The 19,080-nt window shown below is 32.5% G+C and overlaps 4 protein-coding genes across 4 annotated transcripts; 1 reads left to right on the top strand and 3 right to left on the bottom strand.

Annotated features, from left to right (window-relative positions):
* Nucleotides 1-44: 44 nt before the first annotated feature.
* LOC106371647 (alkaline/neutral invertase E, chloroplastic) lies at nucleotides 45-3,143 on the bottom strand. The gene is made up of 8 exons (XM_048743057.1): nucleotides 3,019-3,143; nucleotides 1,939-2,586; nucleotides 1,680-1,845; nucleotides 1,358-1,569; nucleotides 799-1,292; nucleotides 671-719; nucleotides 114-543; nucleotides 45-82 (listed from the first exon to the last, which is right to left on the bottom strand). Exons 2-7 carry the CDS (start codon nucleotides 2,521-2,523, stop codon nucleotides 217-219), a joined length of 1,833 nt encoding a protein of 610 aa, XP_048599014.1. The 5' UTR covers nucleotides 2,524-2,586; nucleotides 3,019-3,143; the 3' UTR covers nucleotides 45-82; nucleotides 114-216.
* A 2,865-nt stretch (nucleotides 3,144-6,008) lies between these two features.
* On the top strand, nucleotides 6,009-6,492 carry LOC106370413. Its single transcript, XM_013810421.3, has one exon. It carries the CDS (start codon nucleotides 6,053-6,055, stop codon nucleotides 6,380-6,382), a length of 330 nt encoding a protein of 109 aa, XP_013665875.2. The 5' UTR covers nucleotides 6,009-6,052; the 3' UTR covers nucleotides 6,383-6,492.
* Nucleotides 6,433-8,028, bottom strand: LOC106370415 (UPF0481 protein At3g47200-like). The gene has a single exon (XM_013810422.3). The coding sequence runs from the start codon at nucleotides 7,882-7,884 to the stop codon at nucleotides 6,538-6,540; it is 1,347 nt and encodes a 448-aa protein (XP_013665876.2). The 5' UTR covers nucleotides 7,885-8,028; the 3' UTR covers nucleotides 6,433-6,537.
* Nucleotides 8,029-8,790: 762 nt separating this feature from the next.
* LOC106369744 (UPF0481 protein At3g47200-like) lies at nucleotides 8,791-10,287 on the bottom strand. Its single transcript, XM_013809860.2, has one exon. The coding sequence runs from the start codon at nucleotides 10,285-10,287 to the stop codon at nucleotides 8,848-8,850; it is 1,440 nt and encodes a 479-aa protein (XP_013665314.2). The 3' UTR covers nucleotides 8,791-8,847.
* Nucleotides 10,288-19,080: the final 8,793 nt, after the last annotated feature.

Genomic DNA, 19,080 nt, shown 5'->3' with positions numbered 1-19,080 from the left:
TGGTAATAAAGATGTGTATCCAATTTTGTTGGACTACCGCAACAAAATCAAAGCACTGACTATACTTAGCATATGATAAAAATATCATTCCCTTTTATGACAAGTTTCTAAGAGAAACTATTTACACAAGAATTCTGTATCATTCTGTTGGAAGGGACAGAACAGTGGAGGAGGACATAGTCAATGGCTCACATTGAAAAAAAGATTTGTGAGCTTTCATACAATAAACGGTTGTTGAGTCTTCTTGCGTCCTCGTGTCCTTCTCGGGTTGGCGCTGATCATGCAAGAGAAGGCATTTCTCAAATCAGAATCCTCTTCACTGGTGAGGAACTTTGCTGCAGATGGATTTGCCAAGAGGAGCTTGGCCACGAGGTAGCCTGCGATGGACCAAGTCTGGTAAAGCCGTGCCTGTTTGCCAATGAATCTTGCCCTTTTGGTGTCGTAGTACTCAGGCCATTTGTCAATAGCAATCCGTCTCTCAGCTAACTCAACCGCCTTCTCTGCAATCTCTGGTCTACCCATTTTGATGCTTGCTACTGTCAGCTGATAAAACACCAACAAGGGACCAAGATTTCAAAACCAACGCCATATAGCTTCGGAAGTTCACATTGATGAGCTCAAAATGATAAGCTCAGAATCTAAAAGGGAAAAGAGAAAAGTCTGAACAAACCTGCCATAACAAAGTTGGCCAGGAACCTCCATTGTGATAAGACCAAGGACTGCAACCAAAACCAAATATGCTCAACATGAAAATATAAAAACATGTTATTGAAAATCATATGGAAGAGATAACTTTACGTGTTCTTTGGATCACTTCCGGTTATAATTCTCCATTCTTCACCTTCCATTGCAGGGTAACAGATCTTAAACGGCATGTCTGCCACAAGTTCTGCCCATTTCGCTTCCACGAAATCAAGAATCGCATGTGACTGGTCATTAGTAGCCAAGCTGCTCACAATGGACCAAAGGTTCCCCAAGGAAAAGAATCTGAAATCCATGTGAGCTGGCTGAAGGTTTCCAATCAAATAACCTCCTCTGTTGGGCATAAAGTCCACTAACCACGAAGGTATCTGATCTGGATAGATGTTGAACTTATTAACCGCGTCGTAAGAGTACTCCTCTGTCTGGTACCGGTAAATTTCGTTTATCTTTTTCATGTCCAGCCAGTAGTATTCCCTGATGTGGAAAGATAACGCAACAAGGCGGTTGTTGAGAGCTCGGATTAGATCATCTGATCCATCCTCTGGTGTAAGCATCTCACGTGCACATACCAAAGCTGAGTAAAACAGTGCCTGAAAGTGTAAAGTTAGAATCAAATGGCTGGCAGATTCAAATTGAATTTAACAGTGTAACACACCTGAATCTCCAGGGGGTGACCATGGATACCCATTCGACGGTCTATCATGCAGGACCCATCAGTTACTAGTAAAGTAGGGAACATATCGAAACCATCAGCGAGACAGAGCTTTAAGATCATCTTGATTCCGGTCTGCACATCAACTCTCTCCTGTACGGACACATCGCCTGTGCATTTTCCGTATGCTCTTAACAATATAATCCACCACAGCCCTGGAGTTCCAAAAACAAATGAAAAAGCGAATCAAGTTAACATGATACCAGAACAAATCTGTATTATCCTTTTCCACATGGTTGAAAGATTAGAACTTAGCTTCTCTTACCAGAATCAACCGGAGCAACACGTCCAATTGCCGCTTCCCCAAAATCAGGATCTAAGACTTCCTCTGTCATTGAATCATCACCATCAAGAGGAACCGTTTTCACCTTGAAGCTAGCAGGCATCAATCCTTGACCAGGACTATGACAATCCATGGTTTTCTCCCAACTCTGGTCATCAATAAGCATTACATCATCAACTCATAACAAAACCAAATAGCTTCAACATGACAATCTTTTATCACAAGAGAGAGATTCTGTCACCTGTAACTGGAGAGTGTAAAGGATAAAATTGCGGACAATGTCATACTCTCCTTTAAGAAGAAAGGCAATCCCCGAGGGAATGAAGTCACGAATGAAGACCTGATCATAGTTCAGCACGCTTGTAGAGTTGGGGTCATTAGCAGCGATAGTTCCAATAGGACTACCACAGTAGTAAACAATAGACTGCCTCAAGAGATCCCAAGCTTCGTCCTCGATAGAGTTTGTTCCAGCTGATTGAGTACTACCATTGGACGAAAGATTTCCATTTACAGGTAGAGGCATTTCATCCAAGTCGCTTTTCAACCCGTCAGAAGGAAGTAAGTTGGATCTGATGTCCTCCTCAACGTCGTTTCTTTGGCATCTGCATCTCGTGGACTGCAACTTCTTACCCTTGAAAACACAGTCAGGGCTCTGAAACGTGTCTCCTCTCGCCAAAGTGTTGGTACACCTTAAGCCCCTTCGTTTTCTACTAGAGGAGGGTTTAAACGAGAGGAGGGGAGTGGAGTTAAGGGAGAAAGAAGGTAGATGACAAGATGAAAACAAAGATCCCAATGGAAGACGTAGAACTGTTTCCGAAGCAGCCATTTTGATCACCCTATTATACTCAGGGAGATGGCTAGAAGAACTGATCAAACTTCAAAATGATACCTGCAAAAGAAACAAGCTTTTACAACGAGAGAGATAACATGAGCATCTTCAAAGGAAGAAACTTTACAAGGGGAGTTAACATGAACATCTTCAAAACTGAAACTTTCTTAATACCCATATAACGGAATCTAATTTTCAAAAGATCTAATTGCATCATAATATAAAATCATACTTAAAACTCAGAAATGAGCAAACTTTAGCTGAAACATTCATTCATTCATTACCAAAGCCTTAACTCAAATCTTAATTCGGTAATAGCTCGAATCAAAACCATGTAATTAAATCATTAAACAAAACATGCGAGCATAACGAAATGAATCAGAAACTCCGTAATCACAGAGAACCTTTCTAAATGAAATCAATTTCATTGCTCCATCAACGAATCCGATTCATTTACATGTTCGTAAAGAAGAGATAAAGATACTAGCTTACCTTGGGTGTTTCAGATTCAGCTTCCGGAGAATCAGAGGAAAATTTTGACGGGAAAGAGATGAAAACTCCAATCCTCGAGAGATGGAGAAGAACAACAAATCTGCTTAGGTCACACGTGTTAACACGAACAATTATCTCCATCAACCACGAGTTAACACGTGCGAAACGATGACGTGTCTTAACTCTATTCACTTTTTCATAATTGGTTTATTTCTTCTTCTTTTTTTTTAAATACAGTATTTAAATATTTGTTGACACATCCTTACTTGCTGTTGTGTTAAAAACATTCAGGACTCTTAAATTCACACATGCAGTTGACACTATTACAGTAACCATGGATGTCCGTAGCTCGACGATGGTAAATGATATAGCAATCTGTTTGGCACACGGTGTCCAAACACCCTGACCCGTAGTAACCAACCTGCACTCCACAAGTTCGAGACAACTGTAAGGAGCAAAGACGCGAACCATCCTCATCACAGTTAAATCCAACTGCTGTACTCCTTGAATGTTTCGCTGCACACCGTATGGATGTTAGCAGGAGTGGTAAGCATATTGGTATGTTCTGCTTGTGCTATGAATGTGCAGGATTAGGCATGAAAAAGTTAGACCTTAAGGCTTCGAATGTTTAATCCTCCCCGCACAAACTAGTAACAAAAATCTTTATGTATATCATATATCTATATATTTTTATAACTGTTACCACACCGCAATTGTACCACTTGTCCCGCACCGCTCAATCTGTTGTTACTATTTGGAGCCTAAGGTTTCAAATGTTTTAATCTGCCCCGCACCACATCACAATTAAATTAACAGTAACAAAAATCTTTATATATATATCATATATTTATACATTTTATAACTGTTAGAATCGCACCGCATTTATACCGCTTGTCTAGTGCCGCTCAATCTGCTGTTACCATTTGAAGCCTAAATAAACAAGTGGCTGGAGCCGTAAATGCTAAACTTACATATGGATGTTACTAGGAGTGGTAAGCATATTGGTACGTTCTGCTTGTGCTATGAATGTGCAGGGCTAGGTATGAAAAAGTGGACCTTAGTTGTCCTCTACCCTTTTGGTTTTATTATGGTGTATCATTAGCACTGATAAGTTTACTTGGGGACATCATCTTGAAATTTGTTGGTAGTGAGTAGTTTAGGCTGGTGAAGAAGAAGACGATGTTGTTGATTTAGAGCATCTCCAACGATTACTCTATATTTTACTCAATAACACCAAAAAGAGTAGGATTTTATTCCAATATATTACTTTATTTTTCACTCCAAAAATGAATATTTTAAGAAAAATTATTTTTGTTTAATTAATAATTATTACTAACACTTTCTATTTACAAAAACTTACCAATTAACCCTAAATATCTTATGTTTATTAAACATCCACAACATGTAATTTATTTAAATTAAATATTTATTATTAAAAATACAATAAATCATAAAAATATACATAAGATAAATATTTTGCTTCAATAACTGAGTATTAGAATATTTTTCTCTCGCAAATGTTCAACTAGTGCATTTCAGAATGAATAATGAGTTTCTTTATCCATGATTTTCTTAAACTGGGCAAGAAAATTTTAAAATCAAACATTTTCTTTGTTTGGGCAATGCTTCACCGATTATGGCAATTCCAAAAATGGTATACCAGATTATTAAATTACTTATTTTATGTTATATTTTTATTTTATATTTTAATGTTTAGTTTTAGTATTTTTATTAGTTTATGCAACTTTTATTTAAAATTATTAGATAATCTCTTATGAAAATTTATATTATTTTTTTTGAATATTATTTAAGTATGAAATAAAAAAAGTTCAAAGGACCATTCTATAAATAAAAAAATTTCAATCCAACTCAACACAATTTATTCTTCCAAAATAGAGTAAAAGAAAGTATGAAGTAAATAGTACTCCAACCCTATTACACTTCACATTCTATAATGAGATTTACTCCATATTTTTTTGTTTATGACTCCATTATAGAGTAGAAAATGAAGTAGGATTGAAGTATTTTTACTTCATATTTCATTTTGAAGGAAAAATGGAGTTGTACATTGGAGATGCTCTAATATGTAGAATTACTCCATAAATAGAGTAATACTAGCCATTACTCTATTTTAACGTTAAACATATTTTACTCTAAAATGATGTTTAGAATAAAAAATGGAGTATGATTGAAGATGCCATTAAACTGTTTTCTAACTTTTATGCCAATTGCACTCTCCTTATTTACACCCTTGATAGCTAGCACTCATCTACCACTTCACTCATAAAAATGTCTATAAGAGGTAGTTTTAGAGCATCTCCAATGTAATACTCCATTTTTTTTTCTAAAATAGAGTAAAAGTAAAAATTGAGTAAAAAAATACTCTAACCCTATTTCATTTTTTACTCAAACAAAAAAAAAGATTACTTCATTTATGGAGTAAACTCTATTATGGAGTAAGATTTGGAGTTGAGTTGGAGTAATCCTTACTCTATTTTCACTTTTACTCCATTTTGGAGAAAAAATGGAGAGAGATTGGAGATACCCTTAGTTGTTTCAAACTCATATGTTTCAGGAAAAAGCAGAGCAATAAAGAAGACAAAGCCCTGAAAGCAGAACGTAGCGGTAAATCTTTTTAAGAAAACAGCAAAAAGAAGAAAAAATTTAGACTCACAAGAATCAGAATAAGTAAATTACAAGCATCTCTCACTTTCCTTTTGAAGGTTGGAAATAACTGTAGCTCTGTCTGCTTCACATCCCATTTAATTACCTTTGCCTGCGCTTGTATGCTATGAGTTTATTTTTCATTTTTACTGGGGCAATTTCCTAGCAAGTGATTGGTGGAGTAAGTGGAAGCTGCGTGGAGTCAACTTAAGGTAGCTCTCAAGAAGTCAAGAAAAACGCTTAATCAAAATCAGCAAACAAAAAGAAACACGTCTCTTCCTCTCTAAATATCTTCAATGCACGCAAGCATATTGTTTGAAACAAAAGTTTCAACTTTCATTCAACTACCACTTCACTCTTCATAAAGATAATGTCTATAGGATGTCTTTATTGTTTCAAAGTCATATGTTTCATGAAGAAACACATCAAGAAAGAAGACATTAAACCCCTGAAAGCAGAAGGTTTGACAAAGGTTGGAGAAAAAGATGCAAACAACAGCGTGGAGAAGAAAAAACCAGAGACATGCAAGGAACCTGTGTACCGCCTTATAGAATGTAGCTCACGTGTAGGTAGCAGTAACATGGAAGAGTACGAGTCTGAAGGTTTTTATGTAGGTGTCTCTTCTTCACCAATGACTAATGATTTCAACAAAGTGAAGACCTTTGATTTTCGTGAAGTCGCAAAAGCCACGGCAAAATGAAGAAAAAGTGTTTGAGAGATAACTGTTGTGTATTTAATTACATGTTCGTATGTTACCAATGCAACCATCTCTCTATTAAGATAAAAATATTAAAGAAAACAACGAAGGATTTATTAGACTCAAAAGAGTCATAACAAGTAAATTACAATTACCTCTCACTTATCTTTTGGAGGTTTGAAATAACTATAAGCTGCAAAGAAAACCTGTAAAGCCGCAAACATAAGAAGCAACAAAGCTGCAAACGATGATGCAAATGTCCATGGACTATCAAAATGCGTGTGAACAAACTCTGCACAATGAACATGGAACCCTTTGGAACTATACTCATTAACCCCTTCAAACACCTTCGCTAAGTAACTCCTCTCTAAGTCCAAAGCAACATCTTTGCCAATGCTTTTATAAAACCTAGACACTTCTTCCTCTGTTCCAAAATAGTTCTCAAGAATCCTTCTCTCGCTAAGAAACGCTGCATCACTCTCTTCGTTTATAAGACAAGCCATGAACGCTACGTAGCTCGTTATGTGGTTTGATGAATCTGCATATAACTGCTCAAAGGCTACACAGTTTAAGAACACCGTGGCGGTGAAATCATCCATGACTACTGGAGGAATATGAAGCACACCGTTACTAAACCTTATGTCTAAGATTGAATCTGTGTTCATCCTTGGTTTGAATTTGATTCCTCTAAGGTGAAGCTTCTTGGCTGATAAAACGAATCCAAGAAAACCATTAGCTTCTTTGATGCTTCTTTGACAAGTAACAGGGACAAATGTCTTGCGTATCAAGTCAAGAAGATGTTTAGCTTCGAGACTATAATGCTTTTCCCAAAACGTTTCTGGTTTTTGTAATGAGTAGTCGAAGAACTCAAACGCTAGCTCGTTTAAACAGCTAGAAGTAACTAAATTCGATGTTTCGAAAAGCGTTTGAAGAAGAACATAAGGAACCTGGTTCTCTAGAAGGAGAAGATCGGCTCGAATCGACGGCAAGATCCATGGCATTCTGAAAATGGGATCATCAAGATTAGTGTAAACAACTTTGCCAGATACTACTAAGAACAACGTGAGGATAAAGCAACCATCAAGAACCATCATCTCAACCAACTTTTCAGATTCCAAACCAAGATCCTCTGAGTAAGAACCTCTTATATCTCCTTCCAAAGTAGATACAGCGTTGACTAATTCTTGAGGATTAGTTCCCTTCTCTTGCATTTTAGCCACCAAGAACTTCAAGAACCTGCGTTTATGCTGCTGGGCCATTTTGAGATGTTCCTTTCCGTGGTGGTAAGGACCGATGGAGACGATCTTGGGCTCGTATGCTTTGAGGTTGATCCGCGCGAGGCTGTGTGGGATTCTCAAGATGCAACATGACTCTGAACCAGCTGTTTCTCTCAGAAGCTTAGGATCAGTGTCTTCTGAAGTTAAGCTATGTATGTCTACTACGACTGATGTCGGGATGGGATCATGACTGTTTTCTGCGGCGTTCTGTTGTGTCTGTGGATCCATTAATCTAAATCTTTAAAGTTCAAACCCACCTCAGATCCTCTTCTGGTAAGGTGGAAGACTTCGAACATATGTTCTTTTCTTGATTTCGTCTTCGTCGAATTTTTATTTTTTTTAAAGTGAAACAAAGACATCCTTACGAAGGAGGTGAGAAGTTTACACTTGCAAAATGTTGACAAGTCTCCACGTTAGGTCGGCAAAGGAACAAAAGTATCTTTTCACCCAAGACTTTTCTTCTTTGCAAGTGATGACAACTTTTATAAATAAACTACAATTATGTCACCGGATCAATTATCTTATCCAGTCAATTAGTCTAACAAAATTCACAAAGCATGATGCCAATTTGTTTTACAAAATACAATATACTGAAAATGCTCCGGTTTCATATTCAATAGGCTGGAGCCAAATAATTAAGTCCAAAGCAGATGGTAATTTCGTATCATATGTAAACTGAAAGTATATTGCAAATGACTAAAAGTTATTATTTCACCATTTGTATATATATCTTTCTCCGCACCTTATTATCCTTTCTCTTTCACTTCAATTTTATAGAAAATCCAGATTATTGTTCCTTAAATCATTAAAATCCGATGGAACGTTTAATAAGAAATTTTGAATTCTTCTAACTCACCAGAATTTTCGATTATATCGCATTAATAAACCCTATTATCTCGACACTCGATTTCATAAAACTTTAATTGGTGATAATGGTGAAAGTGAAATTATGGAAAAAAACATATGAGGAATGGCACTGTGAACAAAAATATATTACGTTTTTTTGGGTATGATGTTGCGATCCCACAGAGGAGTTGGTAAGTTACGTCAAGAAGTGAAATCAAGTTTGCATTATTACATAGTTGGTAACAGAAAACAGCGACAAGAAAAATGTAAATGTAAGTTTTTGGACAAGAAGCCCAAGCTGCGACACTAGCGAGAGCTAGCCATATAATCCCTTAAGTCCTCTTTTTACTTGGGAGGACGAAAATAAGGATAGGCTGTGAAGAAAGCTTGGAACATGGTAAGCACAAGAAGTATCAAAGCAGCACAAGATGATAGACATGCCCACGGACTTTTGAAATATGTGTACTTGAATCCTGCCCATTGTACGTGGCATCCTTGCGAAGTGTGCTCGTTCACCCCCTCGAACACATTTGACAAAAAACTCTTTGATATAGAAAACGCAACGCTTTTGCCAGTGTTCTTGAAGAACAAAGATACTTGTTCTCCAGTCCCAAAGTAGTTCTCTATGATCCCTTTCTCGCTTAAAAACGTTGCATCCTCTTCAGTGTTTATGATGCATCCCATGAAAGTAACATAGCTTGTCATTTCGGTCGAGCATCTCATACTAAACTGCTCAAAAGCCACAGAGTTGATCAAAAGAGAGCTGAAAAAGTCATCAAATGTTAGTTTTGGTATTTCAAGAACACCGCTCTTTAAAGTTATGTCAAGAGGTGTCTCAAATTTTCCTTTTTGCTTAAATTGTATTCCTCGGAGCTGAAGTTTTTTAGCTGAGCCAATCAAACTTGGTGTCTCCGCTTGAACATTCTTTTTGGTATGACGACTCAATATACTGAAACATGTGTTTTCACTTGAACAACAAAATATATTGTTGTATATTTCTTCTTCTGTTTGCTGCGTTTGATTAGGTATAAAAGTTTTGCGGATGAGATCTAAAAGATGGCTTGCATCAAGATTCTTTCTTTCTTCCCAAAATTCTTTTGGCCTTCTTATTGAGTAGCTAAAGAATGCAAAGATCATCTCGTTTAGGTTAGATGAAGGAAATAACCTTGACGTCTTAAGGATATCTTGAAGAACAAAAAATGGAACCTGATTTTCAAGGAGGAGTAGATCACTTCTAACGGTTGGTAGAATCCACCTCAACGTGAAAATAGGGTCATCAGCATAATTAATACGCCAAGTACTCCTCTTTGAAACTACAATGAGCAACGTGAGGATGAAGCAACCGTCAAGAACCATCATATCAATCAGCTTTTCTCGATCAAACTTTAGATCCTCGGAGTATGAACCTCTGATCCTCTCTTCCATTACGGATACTGCTTCGCGTAAATGCGTCATATGCACATCCTTTTGATTTGTCTTGGACAAAAAGAAAGCAAGATATCTTTGTTTGTGCTCCTGGATCATCTGAAGATGATCTTTATCAACTTCACCATCACAATGGTGGTAAGGACCGATTGAGACAATCTTCGGTTTGTAGGCTGTTTCATTGGCTTGGAAGAGAGTGTGAGGGACTCTGAAAATGCAACAAGATTGACCACCGGCTGATTTCTTCAGACGTTTGGGGGAATATATAGGGTTCTCAATTTGTATGATGCAGCAAGAGGAATCGTCTTCTATTCCGGAGATTGTTGTGCCTCTTCCAGTGGTTTGGCTAGAAGAATTCATGTCATCTAGTTTTTGATGTTTTTTCCTTGACAAGAAAATGTTATGTGGTATGGTATATACTTGTACATTAAGACGAAAATATAACTTTTTTTTTGTCGCCAGACGAAAATATAACTTAATCGTAATACTATGACTTTATACCTGCTTTTTTTTTGTTTGACATCGACTTAAATATATATACCAGCAATACGGCATGCAAACTGACGTTCAAATTAAGAAGAGTCAGACATTCCTTATGATCACAATTTTAAATTATCATAAATTTGAAAAGAATTATATATGCACCTATGTCATAACTAGGATTAGAATTTATATAAGAATTTTGTTTTGGCGTAGTTTGTGATTAAAATACTGATGCAAAACCCAAACCAGTTACGTTCCAAAATGATCAAATTAAACCAAACTTTTAGAACGTATTTTGTCAGGACATCGTACGTGATCGATTCGTCTAGGTTCTTTATTAGCTTTCAGTTCTTTTTCTTTTGGTTATTAGAGGCAGCTTCTTCAGAAGATTCCTAGTGAAAATATATGGTAGGATACTCATCCAGTCATCCTAAAAGTCCAAAAGAAAGAGATATATAAAACCAATAGACAAGTATAACTTCATTGGAGTAAAGTGAGAGACATAATACAATTAAGTTTAAGAGCCAAAACAACTAAAACTAAATTTTCATTAAAAAAGGAGCTAAAAATCAGTTTCAATTTAACTTCATATGATTACCATTTCCATAAAATCTGTCAGAAACTAAACCCTAATAAGATCGTAAAATATAATATTGGAGGTGGGGGTCCGTATATCCATACGGACTTCCGATTGACCCGGTTCTAAAGAGAAATGAAACCCAAATAAGAAAATAACTTTCAAGCCTGTACCCGATGATCACTCTCCTACATGCATGTTTAGATAGGGATCTGACACATGCGATGGAACGGCTCACCACAACAGGATGCAAGACTTGGCTTCGGCGCCGAACATAGCTGTTTACTGCCTTGCCGACCACTGTTCATATCAGTTGCTATAATAATATCTACATGGAGAAGCTGGAATAGAAAAAAAAAGAGAAAATGGCTTATAAAAGGGAAATTGCAAAACAAAAGAATGATGTAGAAAGAATGACTACCAACTTTTAGATTACTGACAAATTGTTCTTTGTTCTCGAGATTTCAAACTTGTATCATCTTTTCCGAATCGATTTATACATTTCATTAAACAGAATTTTTGAATTTACTTTTTCTTATTATTTTTTGATTAGTCTCTAAACTCAATTATAGATTTTAGACTTCAACATATAAGACTCGAGAGGATCATACCACTTTATTTATTAGATAGATAACAATCCTCAGATTTAATATTTCTTCTTCTTAAAAAAAAATATTTATTTTTCTAATCTGTTTCTTTTTTTTTAATAAAGAATCTTCATCAAATCTGTTTATTGCAGCTATTTTGATTTTATTAACGGCATGGATAACGGCATTGGGTTGGTTCAAACATCGACGTCATTAAGTTGCATCCTCCTCATCGTGGAATCTTACATGGGTCTTGACATTTTGCTAACCCTGAGTAAAAAATCTTATAATATTCCATCTATTTTATAAATAATACTAGTATTTTGAATTTTGCATATTTTGTTCATATTAGTTCGCAGTATTAACTATTTGCAATACTTTGTTGTTATATTTATATTAGTGTATGCATTATGCATACTATTAAATATAAGTTCAGGTCCAAAAATTAATACTAAATTAGGAAAAAAAATCAAAAATTAAGAAACATAATGAATAGGATTGTTAAAGTGGAAGACACAAGACAAAAGCTAAATAACGAACTCATATTTAATTATATTTTTATTCATATTTAGTTATGTTTATTAAATCTATTTAATTAAAATTAATTAGTTTATTGGTTAGCGTTCTTTAAAGGTTCAGCTCTATCCAGTTGGTTGTAATTAATTGTATTGTTTGGTTCTTGCGAGCAAGTCTAATAAGATCGTTCCAGTCTAGTCTAGTCAAGCCCAGTTTTTGGCGTAGTTGAAAGCTTGGTACGCTAAACTTTCTCTATCGGATTGATTCACTCATGAGATTAGTCGGACGACTCTGACCCAGGATTACTATAAGAAAGATTTATAATAAAATGCATTTATAGTGTACGTATATCATGCACTATGACTAAATTTCTAGATAACGTTCATAAATAAAATCTACACCTAAAGATAATATTATAACATTTTTTTACAACAATAACTACAACTATGTAGACGTTCAGAAATAAAATCCACCGATTCGGATTATTATTTCCTATTCTTAAGAGATTTTTAAACACTAATTAGAGTTTAATTATGCACATTTAATGCGTCTGCAAAACCAAATTAAGCAAATACAAAATAAAATTCCATATAAGGCTTCACTCACAAATATTAAATTTTTAGAGTACTCTATGTTCATTTATGTATAACTCCACATCTCTGCGCACATAGTACCATAGTTAACAACTATATAGTATAATATATTTCTAGTCCAGGTCTGCATTATTTAAGATTTGTAATCTATACTATTATTTGCGAAGTAAATTTTCGTAATGGAGCTTTCACGTTGAAAGTTAGAGTGATTAATATCGTTTATACCCTTAACAAATAAAATGTATAAATAAATCAAAAAATAAAAATGAAATTTTAATTGATTTTGATTAGATAATTGATTAATATTAAGAATAGTAAGAATTATCCAAAATCTGAAAATATAATTTAAAAAAGAGATAACTCCTCTATATATTGTATTGTTATCTGAAAAAGTCTTTAAGTAAAAAGTTAAAAACATAAATTCTATAACTAAATATTAATTAAATAAAATTATTAATTATATAATTAAAAATAGAATATTGAATTATCTAAAATCTAAAAATATAATTAAAAAAATAATTTCTATATATATTGTATTGTTATCTGAAAAAGAATTTTAGTAAAACGTTAAAAACATAAATTATATAATTAAATATCAATCAAACAATTTTTTTAATTATATAATTAAAAACTATTATTTGCGAAGTAAATACTCTGTAATGGAGCTTTTACGTTGAAAGTTAGAGTGGTTAATATCGTTTAACCCTTAATGAATAAAATGTATAAATAAAATAAAAAAATAAAAAACGAAATTTTAATTGATTTTGATTAGATAATTGATTAATATTAAGAATAGTAAGAATTATCCATAATCTGAAAATATAATCTAAAAAAGAGATAACTTATGTATATATTGTATTGTTATCTGAAAAAATCTTTAAGTAAAAAGTTAAAAACATAAATTCTATAACTAAATATTAATTAAATAAAATTATTAATTATATAATTAAAAATAGAATATTGAATTATCCAAAATCTAAAATTTATAATTAAAAAAGATAATTTCTATATATATATATATATTGTATTGTTATCTGAAAAGTTATTTTAGTAAAACGTTAAAAACATAAATTATATAGTTAAATATTAATCAAATAATTTTTTTAATTATATAATTAAAAATATAATATTGAGTTATTTTAAGATTTGTTTTAGTAATGAATCTATCTATATATATAAAAATATGTTTGCCTCTCTCCTAAGCTATCCACGTAGAAAGTCACTATCTCACAGGCCGACACATGTTTCTGGGTTTTATTTATTTGGCTAGACTTGAGTTTAACTTTGGACTTATACTATGAACAATTGACAGGCTTTTTACTCTTTAATATTATTGAATGTGTTAATTATTTCTTAATACATAGTAGATAAAACAAAAAAACACACATTACGATATAGACGTTATATTATCATCAAAACAATCTTTACCATATGTACATCATCGTGTGATAATTTATAAAGTAGCAACGAATATATGAGTTCAGCAAATTTGCAATTACCTACTTCAAAATTTTAAGTAAATAAGTGTGTTGAATATTATATTCATATGATTTAAAAGTCTTTACAAATTTTTATTTTTAAACATACACCAAAATTTTTATGAAAGTAAATATCCATTCACATTCTCAACCACTTCAAATACCACCAACGCCAAAAAAATTTAATCAAGTGCACGAAAACTATAATATATTTAAAACAATAAATACATCAGTTAATGAAAAATCCTTTTAAAAAAATATTATTGATGCATACATAAATATTAATAGAAATGTATAAAAAAAAATAAAAGTAACAATAACTTGAAGAACAAAATGTATAAGACTAAGAATATTAATAATTTATGGTATAAGAAATATTCAACTTATTGTCACAAAAAACTTAATAAAAAATACATACTTTGTTTTAAGAACATTAAAAATTACGTTAAAATATTTAACATTTTAAAACAAATTATGAATCAATAATATTAATAAAAAAATTTATCCGAAAAGTTCAGTACTAAATGCATAAACAAAAAAATAAACAAACCCTAAACCCTATAATCCTAAGCATTATTCTAAACCAAACTTTAAACCCTACTAACCCTAAACCCTACTAACCCTAAACCCGACCTAACCCTAAACCCTACTAACCCTAAACCCTACTAACCCTAAACGCTACCTAATTCTAAACCTATCTAACCCTAAACCCTACCTAACCCTAAACCCTTTCTAGCCATAAACCCTACCTAACCCTAAACCCTACCTAACCTTAAACCCTACTAACCCTAAACCCTACCTATTTCTAAACCCTATCTAACCCTAAACCCTACCTAACCCTAAACCCTACCTACCCTAAACCCTACTTAGCCATAAACCCTACTAACCCTAAACCATACCTAACCCTAAACCCCTTCTAACCCTAAACTTGACCTAACCCTAAACCCTGCCTAACCCTAAACATGATCTAACCCTAAACCCTGCCTAACCCTAAACCCTACCTAACCCTAAACCCTTTCTAACCCTAAACCCTACCTAATTCTAAACACTACCTAACCCTAAACCTAAACCCTTTCTAACCCTAAACCCTGCCTAATTCTAAACCCTAAACCCTTTCTAACCCTAAACCTGACCTAACCCTAAACCCTTTCTAACCCTAAACTCTGCCTAATTCTAAACCCTACCTAACCCTAACCCTACATAACCCTAAACCCTACCTAGCCTAAACTCTACCTAACCTTAAAACCTTTCTAACCCTAAACCCTTTCTAGCCATAACCCCTACCTAACCCTAAACCCTACTAACCCTAAAATCTACCTAACCCTAAACCCTACTAACCCTAAACCCTACCTAACCCTTCCTAACCCTAAACCCTACCTATCCCTAAACCTTACTAACCCTAAACCCTACCTAACCCTAATCCCTACCAACTCTAAACCCTACCTAACCCTAAACTCTACCTAACCATAAACCCTATTTAACCCTAAACCCTACCTAACCCTAAACCCTTTCTAACCCTTAACCCTTCTTAACCCTAAACCCTGCCTAACCCTAAAAACCCTACCTAACCCTAAACCCTTTCTAACCCTAAACCCTACCTAACCCTAAACCCTGCTAACCCTAAACCCTTCCTAAGCCTAACCCTAAAACCCTACCCAAACCTAACCCTAAACTCTACCTAACCCTAAACCCTACCTACCCTAAACCATGTTTAACCCTAAACCTTACTTAACCCTAAACCCTTTCTAACCCTAAACCCTTCCTAACCCTAAACCCTGCTTAACCCTAAAAACCCTACCTAACCCTAAACCCTACCTAACCCTAGACCCTGTTAACCCTAATCCCTTCCTAAACCTAACCCTAAAACCCTACCTAAACCTAACCATAAATTCCATCTAACCCTAAAAATCTACCAACCCTAAACACTAAAAAATAATCTCAAAACTTAAAGCTAAAAGAACCTAAACTCTTACCGCTATGTAATTTGTTGTTGTGATATTCAAATACCAAATTACATAGCGGATTTTAAATCTTACATCCATTATTTTAATTGCCAAAATATTTTGAAAGTTGTATCTTATGAATAAAAAAGATAAATTATATTTTAATAACGTTAAATTTTGTTAAAATAGAATGAAAAATTATTATCATAAATAAATTAAGAATTTTGATGAAATTTGAAAATCTTCGAATCAATAACAATTAATTAGTAATATTTCAAAAACCCTTAAACTATTATAGCAGTAGAATCTCAAAAAAAAAATTAAAGTTCTCAAACATTTATTTGCCAATAACCATCCTTAAATCTTTGCTCATTCAAAAAAATAATATTCTTTACACAAATTGGAATCAAGTTTTGTTTTTTGACTAGAGACCCAAGTTTAAATTATACCACTAAAATATTTTAATATTTAATTGTTCAGAAATAACAAGTTAATGTTCTTAAAACATAACCATCCTTAAATCTTTGCTCATTCAAAAAAAAAAATATTTTTTTCATAAATTGGAAACAAGTTTTGTTTTTTGACTAGAGATCCAAGTTTAAATTATACCACTAAAATATTTTAATATTTAATTGTTCAGAAATATATATTTATATATTCGAGAATGGACAATGCATAGATGATACTAAATTGATCGCAATAATTCTTTTTGAAAAACACAATATAACTAGTAAAGTATACAAAGAATTTTTCAAAAATTTATGAAATATTTAAGCTCGCATCGCGGGCAAAACACCTAGTCTAATCTATTAAGATAGGAGTACAAAAAAAATAACCATGAGTTTTTCTCAAATATTACCATCATATGCCACTGTCTAAACCGTGATTAATGACATTACCAAAACCGGTTTCAATTAAAAATCTTACCCACTCATCACTTCTTCCCTTAACCAATCCGAACTCTTATATAAATAAGGACACAAAATACAATGACATCTTCTTGACGTATACAGCTCCATTATAATTAAGTTTATAACTTTTTTTTGGTAAAAAGTTTACAACTCTTGTATGGTAAACCTAACCATATAATTGTCATATATTTAGTCAACTAAAATTCAACAAAGAACATATCACGATTATTATTATATTTACATTTATCATTTGAATACTTTTTTTCATGGAGGATTATTATATATAAACATTTTTACCAAGCTATTGCTAATAATAATTGATGAATAAGAAATAACTCTTTACCATTTGAATGTAATGTACCCGTTTATAGATAACTACAGTAAATGCCATTCGAAAAAAAATCCTGTTTTTTAGGTATAAACTTAACCGAATAATATCAAATTTACAAACAAATTTTGAAATACATTTCAATATTTTAAACGCAATATATTAAAAAGTAATATTAGCTAATCTCCTACGTATATAAAAAAAATATTTTTACAGAACGTGTATCTCAAGTTCTAATCCACAAGGGAATATTACTATTTTAACAACCGTCTAACTGATTGAGCTATTTTTTAGTTAACATATCTAAAAAAAATTATCTTATCTATTAAAAGAGAAGTACAATTTTTATCTACCATAAAAAGTCATACTAGCTTTATTAGGTCCATTTTATTAGTTACATTTATTTAATTATTTACATTAATCTATTAATATTTAAAGATATTAATAATAAATCAATTTTAACTGTAAATTTAAATTTATTTTAGTTATAATAAAATGTTGAGAAAAAATCTAACAAAATCTTTCTAAAATTTTAAAATATTTTATTTAAACTAATACCATTGATCAATTTCGTAATTAATAATATATACTATTATACATTAATTTAAATAAAATTTTATTATAAAACAAAATAAAATAAAATGTATGCTATTTTTCAAGTTTTATAATTATATTCTATATCTTCTTTAGTAAAAGAAATACCATAAAAAATTCATACTAGGTCTATTTCATCAGTTAATTATTTAAGTTAATTTATTTAATATATAACATTTCTAAAAATTCTTATAATTTATATAGATATTAATAAATAAATTTTACCTGTAAATTTAAATGTTATTTTTACTTATAACAAAATATGTTGGAAAAAATTTAACAAAATCTTAACAAAATATTAAAATATTTTTAAATTAATGCAGCGATTGATTTCATAATTAATAATATAGTATTATTATAATGTATAACTTATAAAATCTCACAATATACTAAAATAAATAACATAAAAATATAAATTATGCTAAGAAAATATCAGTTCTATAGTATAACTAAATAAAAATTTAAAATGTATTCTATTCAGTTTGTAAAAATTAGAAAAAATTAAAGAGATTCTCAATTTGTTTATTTCATACTAAGAATTTATTTTACAAAACTCGAAAATATATTAATATATAATCACAATTAATAATAAAGTAAATGTATAAAACAAATCATTATACATTAATAATATCGAATAAGAAACATAATCAATAACATTATAGATTTACACAACACGTTATAACACTAAAATATAAATCATATGTTTTAAAATTTTGCGATAATATCCGTTATATATTTATAAAATGATAATCTAGCCGCACATGTGAAAAATCTAGTGCTACTTTCTTTGTGCGGACAAACAAATGTAGGGAAAGAGTTGTTGGAAAGAGAAGTGAACGTGACTATCTTTTGACTGATAACAAGATCTCCACCATATCCACGTTTTATGTCCCCATATGTCTCCTTTCCGTTCGTTGTCAGTACTCAATAGACGCCTTTTTAAGAAAACGAGAGAAACATAGCTAGACGCAAATCTAAGAAAATACAACATAAAGAGCGAATTGTTTTGTAAAACCATTTATTCATCTTGTTCACCAAACTGGGCGTTGTTTGAAATTATACAGTAGAAATAGTCATATAGGCCTGGCTTGCCGGTCGAGGAATGACTCAATGAAGTCTGGAATTACGTTCCTTCCTAGGACT

The sequence above is a fragment of the Brassica napus genome, chromosome A10 (assembly GCF_020379485.1).
Source record: "Brassica napus cultivar Da-Ae chromosome A10, Da-Ae, whole genome shotgun sequence".
Taxonomy (NCBI): Eukaryota; Viridiplantae; Streptophyta; class Magnoliopsida; order Brassicales; family Brassicaceae; genus Brassica; species Brassica napus.
This window is presented reverse-complemented; position numbering and strand designations above follow the sequence as displayed.